The sequence below is a fragment of the Nerophis ophidion genome, linkage group LG12, assembly GCF_033978795.1.
Source record: "Nerophis ophidion isolate RoL-2023_Sa linkage group LG12, RoL_Noph_v1.0, whole genome shotgun sequence".
Lineage (NCBI taxonomy): Eukaryota > Metazoa > Chordata > Actinopteri > Syngnathiformes > Syngnathidae > Nerophis > Nerophis ophidion.
In genome coordinates, this window is record NC_084622.1 from 2,684,785 (window position 1) to 2,703,006 (window position 18,222).

The 18,222-nt window shown below is 40.9% G+C and overlaps 1 protein-coding gene across 1 annotated transcript in view; it reads right to left on the bottom strand.

Moving 5' to 3' along the window:
• The window catches only part of LOC133562888 (mitochondrial 10-formyltetrahydrofolate dehydrogenase-like), a 101,274-nt gene that overhangs the window by 47,809 nt on the left and 35,243 nt on the right, over positions 1-18,222 (bottom strand). The window contains exons 4-6 of the mRNA XM_061916703.1: positions 14,468-14,633; positions 13,721-13,822; positions 7,963-8,052 (exon numbers count right to left, since the gene is read on the bottom strand). Of these exons, the coding sequence (XP_061772687.1) occupies positions 7,963-8,052; positions 13,721-13,822; positions 14,468-14,633 (358 nt within the window). The remainder of the gene's footprint in view (positions 1-7,962; positions 8,053-13,720; positions 13,823-14,467; positions 14,634-18,222) is intronic.

Below are 18,222 nucleotides of genomic sequence, written 5' to 3' on the forward strand. Positions count from 1 at the left end.
GCTGCTCCTCGATCTTAGCGCTGCTTTCGATACCGTCGATCATAATATTTTATTAGAGCGTATCAAAACACGAATTGGTATGTCAGACTTAGCCCTGTCTTGGTTTAACTCTTATCTTACTGATAGGATGCAGTGCGTCTCCCATAACAGTGTGACCTCGGACTATGTTAAGGTAACGTGTGGAGTTCCCCAGGGTTCGGTCCTTGGCCCTGCACTCTTCAGCATCTACATGCTGCCGCTAGGTGACATCATACGCAAATATGGTGTTAGCTTTCACTGTTATGCTGAAGACACCCAACTCTACATGCCCCTAAAGCTGACCAACACGCCGGACTGTAGTCAGCTGGAGGCGTGTCTTAATGAAATTAAACAATGGATGTCCGCTAACTTTTTGCAACTTAACGCCAAAAAAACGGAAATGCTGATTATCGGTCCTGCTAGACACCGACCTCTATTTAATAATACAACTTTAACATTTGACAACCAAATAATAAAACAAAGTGACTCGGTAAAAAATCTGGGTATTATCTTCGACCCAACTCTCTCCTTTGAGTCACACATTAAAAGCGTTACTAAAACGGCCTTCTTTCATCTCCGTAATATCGCTAAAATTCGCTCCATTTTGTCCACTAAAGACGCCGAGATCATTATCCATGCGTTTGTTACGTCTCGTCTCGATTACTGTAACGTATTATTTTCGGGTCTCCCCATTTCTAGCATTAAAAGATTACAGTTGGTACAAAATGCGGCTGCTAGACTTTTGACAAGAACAAGAAAGTTTGATCATATTACGCCTGTACTGTATATACCTTTATATACATATATACATACATATATACCTATACTGGCTCACCTGCACTGGCTTCCTGTGCACTTAAGATGTGACTTTAAGGTTTTACTAATTACGTATAAAATACTACACGGTCTAGCTCCAGCCTATCTTGCCGATTGTATTGTACCATATGTCCCGGCAAGAAATCTGCGTTCAAAAGACTCTCCGGCTTATTAGTGATTCCTAGAGCCCAAAAAAAGTCTGCGGGCTATAGAGCGTTTTCTGTTCGGGCTCCAGTACTCTGGAATGCCCTCCCGGTGACAGTTCGAGATGCTACCTCAGTAGAAGCATTTAAGTCTCACCTTAAAACTCATCTGTATACTCTAGCCTTTAAATAGACCTCCTTTTTAGACCAGTTGATCTGCCGCTTCTTTTCTTTCTCCTATGTCCCCCCCTCCCTTGTGGAGGGGGTCCGGTCCGATGACCATGGATGAAGTACTGGCTGTCCAGAGTCGAGACCCAGGATGGACCGCTCGCCTGTATCGGTTGGGGACATCTCTACGCTGCTGATCCGCCTCCGCTTGAGATGGTTTCCTGTGGACGGGACTCTCGCTGCTGTCTTGGATCCGCTTGAACTGAACTCTCGCGGCTGTGTTGGAGCCACTATGGATTGAACTTTCACAGTATCATGTTAGACCCGCTCGATATCCATTGCTTTCGGTCCCCTAGAGGGGGGGGGGGGTTGCCCACATCTGAGGTCCTCTCCAAGGTTTCTCATAGTCAGCATTGTCACTGGCGTCCCACTGGATGTGAATTCTCTCTGCCCACTGGGTGTGAGTTTTCCTTGCCCTTTTGTGGGTTCTTCCGAGGATGTTGTAGTCGTAATGATTTGTGCAGTCCTTTGAGACATTTGTGATTTGGGGCTATATAAATAAACATTGATTGATTGATTGATTGTAAAGACCATCCATCACAGGGTTTCTATTAATTACTTTTACACTCAGCTAGAAATATTATTTATGTATGGCATTCATGTGCAGAGCACAAACCTTTTACATTATAAAACATATGATATAAATCAATACACTCAATTAGCATTTTAGGTGGGTGTGGATTTTGTAACAATAGGAATTGTTATTTGTGTTTATGTTGCAAACGAATGCATTTGAGTGACGAACCAGAGGCTTTAGTGAGTGCTGACAGCTACCATTGAATGTGTCTGTGTAGTGTGTATTATATAGAGAAAAAGACTCAGTGAGCAAGTGTAATGCTTGGTCGTCCAGTTTGTTGTCAAGAGGCAGAACAAACTGAAACACACTTAAGCCAAACGTGCTTTGATGCCACGCAAATTGCGGCGCAATGCAGTGACGTCAGACGACGACTGGAGAGAGATTTGTCAGCGGATACTATATTGTTACAAAGCAATGGAATAATATATTACTTAAATTTTTCACTTATTGAGTGGAGTAATATCGGCCTCTGGATTACTGGATCGCTACGGGTATAGTTGAAGAAGCGCGTTAGCGGGGGTTTGAGACAAAAGCGCGTTCACTTCAAACTGACACTAACTGTTGTAGCAAAATTATCTGCAAACGCATATCTCAATCTGTGTGTGTGTAATCCGATTCAGATGTGTACTAATGTGTGTGTCTGTATATCAATCAGTGTGTAATCAGATCGACGTGTATGTGTTTTAAGTTGTTTGTCCGTCTTGGGATTTGTCCGTGTTCGGAAAAATATCTGTCTGTTTGTATTTCGATCGGAGTCTATGTCAAAAAATGCGAGTGTGCGTATTTAGACGTGTGAGAAGCAGGGATCCTCTATTGTCACTACTGTCGTGTGCCACTTGTCTGTATGTACAGCGATTTGAACGTGTAAAAGGGTTCAATCAATCAATCAATGTTTACTTATATAGCCCTAAATCACTAGTGTCTCAAAGGGCTGCACAAACCACCACGACATCCTCGGTAGGCCCACATAAGGGCAAGGAAAACTCACACCCAGTGGGACGTCGGTGACAATGATGACTATGAGAACCTTAGAGAGGAGGAAAGCAATGGATGTCGAGCGGGTCTAACATGATACTGTGAAAGTTCAATCCATAATGGATCCAACACAGTCGCGAGAGTCCAGTCCAAAGCGAATCCAACACAGCAGCGAGAGTCCCGTTCACAGCGGAGCCAGCAGGAAACCATCCCAAGCGGAGGCGGATCAGCAGCGCAGAGATGTCCCCAGCCGATACACAGGCAAGCAGTACATGGCCACCGGATCGGACCGGACCCCCTCCACAGGGGAGAGTGGGACATTGTCTGTTTGTAACCCCCCTTGCCGTTCCTTTACTCACCACTAGTTGGCGCCTTGCAGCCACTCACACTTGTGTTGCCGTTGAAGCTAAGAACAATGGACTTTACATCATCCATCCATCCATCCATCATCTTCCGCTTATCCGAGGTCGGGTCGAGGGGGCAACAGCCTAAGCAGGGAAACCCAGACTTCCCTCTCCCCAGCCACTTCGTCTAACTCTTCCCGGGGGATCCCGAGGCGTTCCCAGGCCAGCCGGGAGACATAGTCTTCCCAACGTGTCCTGGGTCTTCCCCGTGGCCTCCTACCGGTTGGACGTGCCCTAAACACCTCCCTAGGGAGGCGTTCGGGTGGCATCCTGACCAGATGCCCGAACCACCTCATCTGGCTCCTCTCGATGTGAAGGAGCAGCGGCTTTACTTTGAGTTCCTCCCGGATGGCAGAGCTTCTCACCCTATCTCTAAGGGAGAGACCCAAACTCATTTGGGCCGCTTGTACCCGTGATCTTATCCTTTCGGTAATGACCCAAAGCTCATGACCATAGGTGAGGATGGGAACGTAGATCGACCGGTAAATTGAGAGCTTTGCCTTCCGGCTCAGCTCCTTCTTCACCACAACGGATCGGTACAACGTCCGCATTACTGAAGACGCCGCACCGATCCGCCTGTCGATCTCACCATCCACTCTTCCCTCACTCGTGAACAAGACTCCTAGGTATTTGAACTCCTCCACTTGGGGCAGGGTCTCCTCCCCAACCCGGAGATGGCACTCCACCCTTTTCCGGGCGAGAACCATGGACTCGGACTTGGAGGTGCTGATTCTCATTCCGGTCGCTTCACACTCGGCTGCGAACCGATCCAGCGAGAGCTGAAGATCCCGGTCAGATGAAGCCATCAGGACCACATCAATCAACTTTTATTTACATCAATTGATGTAAATAAAAGTTCATGTTTTAGCAGTAACTTAGTGGTCAGAAGTATTTTTGTATTTTGTAACTTATCATATAAAGACATAGTGGCCGAATTGATCGCATTTACTCCGCCAGGGGGCGGGGCTCTCCCCATATATGAGTGAAGATTAATCACATCCAGGGGAGTAAACGTGATCATTTTGGCTTCTATGTCAATAAACGATCCCTTATTTGAATACAAAAATACTTCTGACCACCAAGTTACTGCTAAAATATAGAATAGAATAGAATAGAAAATAAATTACTTTATTGATCCCTTGGGGAAATTCAGCACCACAGTTCGCTCGCAATAGACAATAATCATTTACTGTATCTTTCGGATTATAAATCGCTCCGGAGTATTCGTGGCACCGGCCGAACATGCATAATAAAGAAGGAAAAAACATATATACGTCGCACTGGAGTATAAGTCGCATTTTTGGGGGAAATTTATTTGATAAAATCCAACACCAAGAATAGACATTTGAAAGGCAATTTAAAATAAATAGAGAATAGTGAACCCCAGGCTGAATAAGTGTAGGTTATATCAGTGGTCCCCAACCTTTTTGTAACCTTGGACCGGTCAACGCTTAATAATTTATCCCGCGGCCGGGGGGGGAATCCTTTTTTTATTTTTGTCATAAAAAAGGGAGGTTTTTGTGGTTGGTGCACTAAATGTAAGTGTATATTGTGTTTTTTATGTTGATTTAATAAAAAATAAAAAATAAAATGTTTTTTTTAAATTTCTTTTTTAAATAAAAATTAATAAAAAATTATTCTGCGGCCCGGTACCAATCGGGCCACTCCCCGGTGGTTGGGGACCACTGCGTTATATGACGCATAAATAACCAACTGAGAAGGTGCCTGGTATGTTAACCTAACATATTATGGTAAGAGTCATTCAAATATCTAGAACATATAGAACAGGGGCGCTCACACTTTTTCTGCAGGTGAGCTACTTTTCAATTGACCAAGTCGAGGAGATCTACCTCATTCCTATTTATAATTTATATTTATTTATTTATGAAAGAGACATTTTTGTTAACAAGTTAATGGTGTTTAATGATAATACAAGCATGTTTAACACACATAGATTCCTTTCTTTCATGAAGACAAGAATATAAGTTGGTGTATTACCTGATTCTGATGACTTGCATTGATTGGAATTAGACAGTGGTGCTGATAACGTCCGCATTTTCAAATGGAGGAAAAAAAAAGTCCTCCTTTCTGTCCAATACCACATGAAAGTGGTTGGATTTGGCATCTCATTTGTCCAACTTGCATACTCGTTTTTAAACACTTTGTTATGAGAGTAGCATATGTGTGTGGCCCTTTAATGTCTGGCAGCAGGTGAGTGACGTCAGTGAGTGTGCGGGTGGGCAAGCAAGTGAGAAAGCGGTCGCTGAGGGCGGGGGAGAAATACATTGGCATCAAACTCCGTAGCTTGCTAGCTTTCTGAGACTCTTATTTTGTTAGCACAGGCAGGATGAAACAGGTCTTTTATGGTGAAGACAGGAACTGTGCAGTCGCTCTTTAGAGTTTTGACAGTAGGTACGGAGTCTCTAGAAATAAAATGTGTTTCGCTGCTAGTGATTTTTTTCTTAAATATGAGCTCGCAGCAGCCAGCGTCATCTCACAAGATCCTCGGGTGCCGAGAATGTCAAACAACTGACGAAAGTGAAGTCTTGGTATGATTGATGATTGCTCATTTTTATGTCTATTTTTTAATGCCTGGCTTGATATCGACTGACACACCCTCCGAGATCGACCAGTCGATCGCGATCGACGTAATGCCCACCCCTGATATAGAACATGCGATACGTTTACCAAACAATCTCTCACTCTTAATTGATGAATCCGATGAAATCTTCTTCCTCGATGTCACTTCTAAACAACTCTGTCAACTCCAAAAGTGTGCACCGCATCTTCTTGTCGTTTTCTGCTGCATATTTCACTACGTCCAGCTTGTAATCTGCAGTACATGATCTCCTTTTTGGTGCCATTTTTGTTCAGCCCTTCTCAGTTTTTATAAGTTACCGCCAACGATGAAATTATCCATTTTAATAGCTACGGCAGTAGCATATAGCATATAGCAGTTAGCATTCAATGACCCACAATGCACTTTTGCCATGACCCTCCCCCGCCAAATTCTTATTGGTTAACTTGTATGTGACGATTGCTGACATTTTCTTCGTCTCTTCCGCGAATGAGATGTATAATATTATTTGATATTTTACGGTAATGTGTTAATAATTTCACACATAAGTCGCTCCGGAGTAGATGTCGCACCCACGGCCAAACTATGAAAAAAACTGCAATTTATAATCCGAAAAATACAGTAGGTATTTTTATAAGTGAATAATATAAATATAGTCTATTATACAGCATTACTCACATGTAAAAAATATAAATACAGTCCATTATACATTTAAGTACAGTCAAAAATGAACATATGCATTATACATGAACTTTTATTTACAGTAAGTGATGAAAAAACATTTTTTAACAACAACACGAGTGTGTGTGGCTGGCTGAAAAAAAAGACTATTTGCGACGAGTACATTAATGGTGGTCGCAAGTATGGAAGAAACAGAGTTGAGCAAGTTTTAATTGTGATGAGACTGGACTATTCAGGAAAAAATATGCCAAAGAAGATTTTTTTTACAGTACACACAAAGTCCCCTAAATCCCATCGTTCTCTCCCTCTGTTTGTCTGCTCCTTTCGTGTCAACTCTTCCTTTGCCAATGTTAATGTAACTGGATTTTACTTGTACTTTTTTGGAGCAATATGGTTGTTAGAGTTGAGGATTTTTTTTTTGACCATGTTTTACCCTTTTATTTATTTCATTACACCTTTTAATTACCTTCTATTTACATAATTGTTGCTTTTATTTACCTTATTTTAACTTTGATTTACCTTATTTTACCTTTGATTTACCTTTAATAGCTTCTATTCACCTTTTTTATCTTCTATATACCTTATTTTTGTTGATATCCGTTACTCGGATCTTCACATATTGTTTATTGTTCCATTGTCTCATTCTCCGTCTGACCAGCTTACTTCCTGTTTAGTCAGTCACCTTGGTTACACATTGATTTCACCTGCTCCTCGTTTTCTACACACACCTGGTTCTCCTTGATTACTCCGTATATAAGCCTTCCTCTTTTCTTTGTTCAGTCTGGGTTCATAATTTGCCTTTGAGCAACAGTATCGACTGACTTCACGTATGTATATTCTCGCTAGCTTTTCACGCTAAGCCTTTGTTTTATTCCAGCTCTGGCGCAGAGTAATTGTTTTTCCTTTTTGTGTGCCTTCGTGCCAGTCTTAGTTTTTCTGTTTTCTATTCCTAGCTTTTATGCTAGCGCCCTTGGTTTATTTTGTCTGTTAGCTCCAGTATTTTTGTTCGTAGCCTGTTTTTGTTAAGTTTAATAAATCATTTAAACTTACCATTGCTGTGTTCTTGTCGACACATCCACGGAGGGACAAACCCGGCATTACTATGCCAATCAGTCATTACAATTTTACCATATTTTACCTTGCATTATCAGAATCAGAGTCAGAAATACTTTATTAATCCCCGAGGGGAAATTTCAACCTTAGTTTACCTTCTTTTGCCTTCTATTTGCCATATTATAAACAAAAAGAACATAGCCAACTAAGTCAAATAATTTTTGTGTTAAACATACTTGGCCAATAAAGCTGATTCTGGTTCTATTTAACTTGTTTTACCTTCTTTCATGTGGTCTGGATTTTATAAATTCTTATTCGTTACACTGATTAAACGATTAATCGAAACAACGAAATATAAATTGAAGTTTTTTTCTATTCAATTAAGGAAATGTAATCGATTAATAGTTGCGGCCATAATCGTGATAGGAAATGTTTAGATGGTTGCGTCCCCAGCTGTGTGAAATGTGAAATGTATTTCCAGAAACACACCTTGCCATCAATGACAGTCCAAGCCCCAGGGATTTTGTCATGGCCCCGGATCCAGTTGTGGATGGCCTCAGCTGGCTGAGCGAGATCGATCTGATAAGAGAGAAAAAGTGCCTGTGAACATGCAGCAGCTTTTCTACCTTCAACAAATTCAAAATCCCATTTACAATGTTGCTTAATCCTTCATTCCTACACTCACACAATGATTCAGGAAAGATAAGTTAATGGTTTACTCATAAACTGATAAAGGATCATCAGGAGTTCACCACTTTTGTGGAAACCAATGCAAGTTGAGAGGAATCATTTTCACCCATTTTAGGGTTGTCCCGATACCATTATTTTGATACTTTTCGATACTTTTCTAAATAAAATTACATTATTGGCTTTATTTGAATAAAAAAATCTTACCGTACATTAAACATATGTTTCTTATTGCAATTTTGTCCTTAAATAAAATAGTGAACAGAACTTGTCTTTTAGTAGTAAGTAAGCAAACAAAGTCCCCTAATTTAGCTGCTGACATATGCAGTAACATATTGTGTCATTTTCCATTCTATTATTTTGTCAAATTTATTAAGGACAAGCGGTAGAAAGTGAATTATTAATCAACTTGTTCATCTACTGTTAATATCTTATTTTCTGTTTTAAAATGTTCTATCTACACTTTTGTTAAACTGTAATAATTAAATATTCTTCTTTTTTTGGGATGTTTTACATTAGTTTTGGATGATACCACAAATTTGGGTATCGGTCTGATACCAAGTAGTTACAGGATCATACAATGGTCTTAATTTAAGTCCTCATGTGTCCAGGGACGAATTGCCTGCGTTTATAAACATAATATGAATTTTAAAAAAAGGAAAAAAGATTTTGTTATGCTAAAAAAATATTGATGTAATCAGTAACGCTCCTCTACATGGTATCATTACAGTGGCTGTCAGGTGTAGATCAACCCGTGGCGTTTGTTTACATTGTGACGCAGATGATCTACGGAAGGGGTGCCCACACTTTTTCTGCAGGCGAGCTACTTTTCAATTGACCAACTCGAGGGGATCTACCTCATTTATATATATCATTTATATTTATTTATTTATGAAAGAGACATTTTTGTAAACAAGTTAAATGTGTTTAATGATAATACAAGCATGTGTAACACATATAGATGTCTTTCTTTCACAAAGACAAGAATATAAGTTGGTGTATTACCTGATTCTGATGACTTGCATTGATTGGAATCAGACAGTAATGATGATAACGCCCACATTTTCAAATGGAGGAGAAAAAAAGTTGTCCTTTCTGTACAATACCACATGAAAGTGGTTGGTTTTTGGCATCTAATTCATCCAGCTTCCATACACTTTACAAGAAAAACATTGGCGGCAAATTCCGTAGCTTGCTTGATTGACATTCACGGCACCCGAGGGTCTTGTGAGATGACGCTGGCTGCTGCCAGTTCATTATTATGAAAAAATGACAGAGAGGAAGGCGACAAACACTTTTTATTTCAACAGACTTTCGCGCCGTCCCTTCCGTCAAAACTCTAAAGGCCGACTGCACATTTCCTATCTTCACAATAAAAAAGCCCTGCTTCATGCTGCCTGCGCTAACAAAATAAGAGTCTCGGAAAGCTGGCGTGCACAAGTGATGTGCACGCCAGCTTTCTGAGGGATCGCTTGTGCACGCCAGTTTTCCGAGACTCTGTATTTAGTTAGCGCAGGCAGCATGAAGCAGGGCTTTTATTGTGAAGATAGGAAATGTGCAGTCGGCCTTTAGAGTTTTGACGGAAGGTACGGCGCGAGAGTCTGTTGAAATAAAAAGTGTTTCTCGCCTTCCTCTCGGTCATTTTTCATAATAATGATCTTGCAGCAGCCAGCGTCATCTCACAAGACCCTCCGGTACCGTGAATGTCATCTAAGTGACGTCTTGGTGAAGATTGATGATCACTAATTTTTAGGTCTATTTTTTTTAAAAGCCTGGCTGGAGATCGACTGACACACCCCCCGCGGTCGACTGGTAGCTCGCGATCGACGTAATGGGCACCCCTGATCTACGGTGTGTAGTGAATAATGTTTAGCTATTCCTCGTCCTGCAGGGATGATCCTTGTAAAACTGGACACGGCTGGACATTTTTTTTTTTTTTAAATAAAAATCAATAAAAAAATTCTTCTGCGTCCCGGTACCGGGCCGCGGCACAGTGGTTGGGGACCACTGTCTTAAAGCACCTCTTCCTGAGGGCGTTGCAGTGTTATAGCTTCACCTTTATCGTTATTTTTCAAGCCAACATGCGTCCATTCTCCCTTTTCTGTCTACACATCTTGTCTGCTTGTGCGCTGCAGAACATGCTCCTCTGCTGTAAAAGCAGCAAGGTCACGGAGTGACAATGACACACCGTCATGCCCGTAAAAAAAAAAGGTAGGGCAAGACCGGTACTTTTTAGAGGCGGTATAGTACCGAATATGATTCATTAGTATCACGGTAATATACTAGTGCCGGTATACCGTACAACCATAGTGTGTACGAGTATTTCTCTTCACGTTCCGTGACTCGCGGTGCAATACCACAGAATGAAAATGCTAGGATGAGTACTTTGCTTGTAGTAAGAACACATGTATTGTTATTTACAAACTTTGGTCAACAAGAGTAGTATTATTTTTTTTAACTTAATTTTTTACCCTGATACTTAAATAATAATAAATGATAAATGGGTTGTACTTGTATAGCGCTTTTCTACCTTCAAGGTACTCAAAGCGCTTTGACACTACTTCCACATTTACCTTTTCACACACACATTCACACACTGATGGAGGGAGCTGCCATGCAAGGCGCTAACCAGCACCCATCAGGAGCAAGGGTGAAGTGTCTTGCTCAGGACACAACGGACGTGACGAGGTTGGTACTAGGTGGGATTTGAACCAGGGACCCTCGGGTTACGCACTGCGCCACGCCGTCCCTACTTCATTTTCAACTGTTTATATTTTACGGATGTGAATATTTCAACCCCTCATGATTCAATTCCATTTTAATTCTTGTGGTGACGATTTTAGTCTGAGTCGATTTTTAATTCAAATCAATTCATGCAACATAATAATATAAATAATAATATAATAATAGTAATAATAATAATAACAATAATAATAATAATAATAATACTAAAAAAGTACTATCTATCTATCTAATAATAATACCAGGGATGTTCTGATCAGGGTTTTATTTTGCTGATTACGTTACCAGTCATTTATGAGTGAGATCGACTGATACAAATACCAATACTGAGCTCATGTATTAACTGTACATTTATTAAATGTATTTATGGTGAGTGCTATTGATAATATCAGCACACTATTTTAAATAGTTACTTATTCTCTTTTATTACATACAATTGTTTGAGCAAAATAAGTCACATTAACTGAACAAAATCAAAAACTACTATCTAATACTTATTTAAGTCCTGTTTTGCCCTCCTGTGTCCTTTTTTGTATTGTAAATTTGTAAACATAAAAAAAAAAAAAAAAAGAGTTTGAGACAATAACAACCGATCAAATCCGTCCAGTATCGATCACATGCTGATATTACCCTCGGTGTCGATACCACCAATATATGAATCGATCTGCCAATTCACACTAATACCACAGTAATAATGTAGCATTGAGTCGTGATAAAAAACTTAGGTTACTAAAAAGTGCAGTTTATTTAACGCCATGGAGGGGGTGACGTCATACGCAAATACGGTATTAGCTTTCACTGCTATGCTGATGACACCCAACTCTACATGCCCCTAAAGCTGACCAACACGCCGGACTGTAGTCAGTTGGAAGCGTGTCTTAATGAAATTAAACAATGGATGTCCGCTAACTTTTTGCAACTTAATGCCAAAAAAACGGAAATGCTGATTATCGGTCCTGCTAGACACCGACCTCTATTTAATGATACAACTCTAACATTTGACAACCAAACAATTAAACAAGGCGACACGGTAAAGAATCTGGGTATTATCTTCGACCCAACTCTCTCCTTTGAGTCACACATTAAAAGCGTTACTAAAACGGCCTTCTTTCATCTCCGTAATATCGCTAAAATTCGCTCCATTTTGTCCACTAAAGACGCTGAGATCATTATCCATGCGTTTGTTACGTCTCGTCTCGATTACTGTAACCTATTATTTTCGGGTCTCCCCATGTCTAGCATTAAAAGATTACAGTTGGTACAAAATGCGGCTGCTAGACTTTTGACAAGAATAAGAAAGTTTGATCACATTACGCCTGTACTGTATATACCTTTATATACATATATACATACATATATACCTATACTGTATATACTTTATATACATATATACATACATATATACCTATACTGTATATACCTTTATATACATATATACATACATATATACCTATACTGTATATACCTTTATATACATATATACATACATATATACCTATACTGTATATACCTTTATATACATATATACATACATATATACCTATACTGGCTCACCTGCACTGGCTTCCTGTGCACTTAAGATGTGACTTTAAGGTTTTACTAATTACGTATAAAATACTACACGGTCTAGCTCCAGCCTATCTTGCCGATTGTATTGTACCATATGTCCCGGCAAGAAATCTGCGTTCAAAAGACTCCGGCTTATTAGTGATTCCTAGAGCCCAAAAAAAGTCTGCGGGCTATAGAGCGTTTTCCGTTCGGGCTCCAGTACTCTGGAATGCCCTCCCGGTAACAGTTCGAGATGCTACCTCAGTAGAAGCATTTAAGTCTCACCTTAAAACTCATCTGTATACTTTAGCCTTTAAATAGACCTCCTTTTTAGACCAGTTGATCTGCCGCTTCTTTTCTTTCTCCTATGTCCCCCCCTCCCTTGTGGAGGGGGTCCGGTCCGATGACCATGGATGAAGTACTGGCTGTCCAGTGTCGAGACCCAGGATGGACTGCTCGTCGGGACCCAGGATGGACCGCTCACCTGTATCGGGGACTACGCTGCTGATCCGCCTCCGCTTGAGATGGTTTCCTGTGGACGGAACTCTCGCTGCTGTCTTGGATCCGCTTGAACTGAACTCTCGCGGCTGTGTTGGATCCACTATGGATTGAACTTTCACAGTATCATGTTAAACCCGCTCGACATCCATTGCTTTCGGTCCCCTAGAGGGGGGGGGTTGCCCACATCTGAGGTCCTCTCCAAGGTTTCTCATAGTCAGCATTGTCACTGGCGTCCCACTGGATGTGAATTCTCCCTGCCCACTGGGTGTGAGTTTTCCTTGCCCTTTTGTGGGTGCTTCCGAGGATGTTGTAGTCGTAATGATTTGTGCAGTCCTTTGAGTCATTTGTGATTTGGGGCTATATAAATAAACATTGATTGATTGATTGATGGAGGTGAATATTATTACCGTAGGGGAGCGGCTCCACACTATGTATGGGGAAATGTGATTAGCTGCTAGCCATTTGTCAACTGGGGAATTACAAATAAATACAGTATCAAAGGGAAAGGCCTTTGTGATCGGCGTTAATAATCGGCAATGGCGATCATGTGCCTTTTCAAGAAAGTCTATTTTTTACAAATTCAACATGTCCGTAAAGGAAGAAGAAGATTGACATTTTCTATGAATCATTTTGCTGAAGGACATTCATTCTGGTCACAGGGGGACAGGTGATGGAATACCCTTCATGTTGGAAGATATCGATTTACTCTACCATGTCACACCGTGCAAACCCTCCATTTTTTTCTGACAGCTGCTATGAAAAATCTTACCTTGGCATTGGATTTCTTCTGAATTCCTTCATAGCTTGCACCTTTCTCTGACTGGGGGATTCGCGGCGCTTTTCCATCAGCAATGAGCTGCACCGACTCCACCTCGATTGGAAAGGATGAAAGGAACACCTGAGTTTTACATCGCCTAAGACTGTGAAGGCGTCAACCAATAATAAAAAACCTTAAACGTTTTTGCAGAGGCACTAATATGTCGACTAATAGTATAATGATTATGACGTACATGCTAGCAATTCAGTCGTTTCTGACTTATTAATCTTGTTACGAACAATACCAAAGCATCAAACACACTAAATTGGCTCGACTGTCTGTCTGGGGTAGGCTCTGGATGGATGGACTATAAGATATATAGTTTTAAGCAGTGTACATTTTCAAAAGATAAATCATGATACTGGTACTTTGGGAGAAAGTGGGACGTGGTTTCTTTTACAATCTGAGAACGCCTCCACAATCTTGATGACGGACTCCAAATTTGGGTTATAAAAGACACTGTGCAGCAGAATTATTCCAAAATTACACCAAATTATATCCAATACATATTTACTAAAGCACAAGGAAGTGTTTTGAATGTAGATTCAATTCATCACAGGTCCTCTAAGTCACTTTTGTAAAACGAGATTTTTATGTATTGAGTTGACGCTATTGTTTTCGTAACGCCAATTAAACAGAACAACATTTTGAAGTAAATCCAACAGAAACATTTTGTGTGACACTTCAGTCACAGTTTACCATTGCTTTTATGCCCTCTGGGAACAAGAAGCGGTTGTAGAGTGTGTCCACTGTGTCATTGGGTTCAACTGCACATTCCCGTTGCAACAGGATTGGTCCAGTATCCAAGCCGTCATCAGCCCAGAACACGGTGAAGCCAGCCTTCTTATCACCATCAATCAGGGTCCTGTTTACACAAAGAGAAACCCACCCAAAATAAAACAATAGTAAGTATGGAAAATACACTGGTTACTGGAGTACCCGGTAATATAATTATGCAAAACTGCTTGAGTCCTTGGTTTCATTTTCTTCCGTGAGCCTACAAAGAGGTCAACACCATGTGACTCCTTACGTACCTACTCTACATATGGGATTCTAAAGAAGCGGTATTGTTGATTCTGTTTATTCGTCAAACTAATTTTAGTTCAGAGGCCACATGGAAGAAAATCAATTCCCACATAGGCCGGATGGGTATAATCAAGTAATAACTTAAAAATACAACTACGAAAACTTTAGATTGTTTTCTTCGTTTTACTTCGGCCCAAAATAAAACAAGCACATTCTGAAAATGTACATATCACAAATAATGTCACCGCCTGCTGCCACCTTGTGGTTTGTATTCAGTTTTCCTCTGTTGGTGCAGTTGACCTTTTGACCTCACTTCAATTCTCTGTCCTCTTAATACAGGGGTGCCCATTACGTCGATCGCGAGCTACCAGTCGACCGCGGGGGGTGTGTCAGTCGATCTCCAGCCAGGCTTTAAAAAAAATAGACCTAAAAATGAGTGATCATCAATCTTCACCAAGACGTCACTTAAATGACATTCACGGTACCGGAGGGTCTTGTGAGATGACGCTGGCTGCTGCAAGATCATTATTATGAAAATATGACCGAGAGGAAGGCGAGAAACACTTTTTATTTCAACAGACTCTCGCGCCGTACCTTCCGTCAAAACTCTAAAGGCCGACTGCACATTTCCTATCTTCACAATAAAAGCCCTGCTTCATGCTGCCTGCGCTAACTAAATACAGAGTCTCGGAAAACTGGCGTGCACAAGCGATCCCTCAGAAAGCTGGCGTGCACATCAGTTGTGCACGCCAGCTTTCCGAGACTCTGTATTTAGTTAGCGCAGGCAGCATGAAGCAGGGCTTTTATTGTGAAGATAGGAAATGCGCAGTCGGCCTTTAGAGTTTTGACGGAAGGGACGGCGCGAAAGTCTGTTGAAATAAAAAGTGTTTCTCGCCTTCCTCTCTGTCATTTTTTCATAATAATGAACTGGCAGCAGCCAGCGTCATCTCACAAGACCCTCGGGTGCCGTGAATGTCAATCAAGCAAGCTACGGAATTTGCCGCCAATGTTTTTCTTGTAAAGTGTATGGAAGCTGGATGAATTAGATGCCAAAAACAGACCACTTTCATGTGGTATTGTACAGAAAGGACAACTTTTTTTCTCCTCCATTTGAAAATGTGGGCGTTATCATCATTACTGTCCGATTCCAATCAATGCAAGTCATCAGAATCAGGTAATACACCAACTTATATTCTTGTCTTTGTGAAAGAAAGACATTTATATGTGTTACACATGCTTGTATTATCATTAAACACATTTAACTTGTTTACAAAAATGTGTCTTTCATAAATAAATAAATATAAATGATATATATAAATGAGGTAGATCCCCTCGTGTCGGTCAATTGAAAAGTAGCTCGCCTGCAGAAAAAGTGTGGGCACCCCTGTCTTAAGAGTTCCTGTTTCCCCTTTGTGGGCGGAGTTGTGAGACGTGCACAGCTGCTTCCCATTTTCCCCGGAGGATATTTAATCTGCACCTTGGCAGCTGGATGGCACTTGGCGATTCCACTTCTTGGCTTCCTGACTGACGACTTCCATGTCCGATCCTGCTTGTTATCCAGTTTGGTTCTTAGACAGCTGTTGCACGTCTTGCAACTCCAGCCTAAATTTATTCTAGATTATTATATAGTTTTTTGTTATTTTTTTCACGAAGCCCATTTTTTTTTAGTTCTCTCCTATGTGGAGCACCCTTTGTTGTGAGTACACTACCAAGAGTAAATAAACTGTTCTACTCACCTCTTATTTGTCTGCATCCTTGGGTTCCTCTTAAATTATGACATACCAAGCCGTGACAATAATCCTCTTGACAAAACATTTGAAGTTACTTGAAAATTCTGAGGAAAAATTGGTGCCGTTTCAAAAACAGCATGAAAAACACAATGAACTTAGACTTAATCTCAGTGTAGCTACAAATAAATTAAACTTTAAGTCACAGACCATCTAGGATTGAACATAAACCAAAATAAAGCATAAATACAAACCCTCTCATGCAGGGGTCGGGAACCTTTTTGGCTGAGAGAGCCATGAAAGCCAAAAATTTCAAAATGTATTTCCGTGAGAGCCATATCAAATTTTTTAACACTGAATACAACTAAATGCGTGCATTTTTAAGACCAACATTTTAAGAGTATAATAACTCTTCAATTGTTTTGAACAACATTGTTATTCTAAATTTAACCAATAATAAATATACTTCTTACCATTAATGCAACATCTTGGACAGGTGCGATAGAAAATGGATGGTTGGATTAAAATACATGAGAATGTTTTGTAATTTGAACGTTATTTTAAACACTGTGATTACCAGCAGAATTATCAATTACTTATCGTGTTAAGCAATGTCAGCTAAGATTTATCTGAGAGCCAGACGCAGTCATCAAAAGAGCCACATCTGGCTCTAGAGCCATAGGTTCCCTACCCCTGCTCTAATGTATCAACTACCTCATTTGTCATTTCCACATATTAATCTTGTGGCAACGCAACACACCATACAAACTGAGCAACTCCCTGCCTTCTTAGCATCACTGTGCATCGATAGAAAAATAAATGCTGTGCAATGTGTGAACAATTTCAACAAACCCAAAACTTAAAAGACTGACAGTTTTGCAGTAAATCACACTAGTCACTTTCTTTATAGTTTCACAGAAAATTAACATTTTCACAGAACTATATCAATGTGCAGTGTCTCATGCAGCATTTTAAGTTGGATTACTAATTGTTTAGGGCTTCACGGTGGCAGAGGGGTTAGTGCGTCTGCCTCACAATACGAAGTTCCTGCAGTCCTGGGTTCAAATCCAGGCTCGGGATTTTTCTGTGTGGAGTTTGCATGTTCTCCCCGTGAATGCGTGGGTTCCCTCCGGGTACTCCGGCTTCCTCCCACTTCCAAAGACATGCACCTGGGGATAGGCCCCTCCCACTTCCAAAGACATGCACCTGGGGATAGGTTGATTGGCAACACTAAAATTGGCCCTAGTGTGTGAATGTGAGTGTGAATGTTGTCTGTCTATCTGTGTTGGCCCTGCGATGAGGTGGCGACTTGTCCAGGGTGTACCCTGCCTTCCGCCCGATTGTAGCTGAGATAGGCGCCAGCACCCCCCGCGACCCCGAAAGGGAATAAGCGGTAGAAAATGGATGGATGGATGGATACTAATTGTTTATTTTACAAACATTTTTTACGAGGGTGACGAGTCACAGCCCTGGTTTATTCTGTACCTTTTACTTGGTATACTTGCTATTTTCTTTGCTGAGCACAGGGGTTAGTGCATGTGCCTCACAATACGGGGGTCCTGAGTAGTCCTGGGTTCAATCCCGGGCTCGGGATCTTTCTGTGTGGAGTTTGTATGTTCTCCCTGTGACTGCGTGGGTTCCCTCCGGGTACTCCGGCTTCCTCCCACCTCCAAAGACATGCACCTGGGGATAGGTTGATTG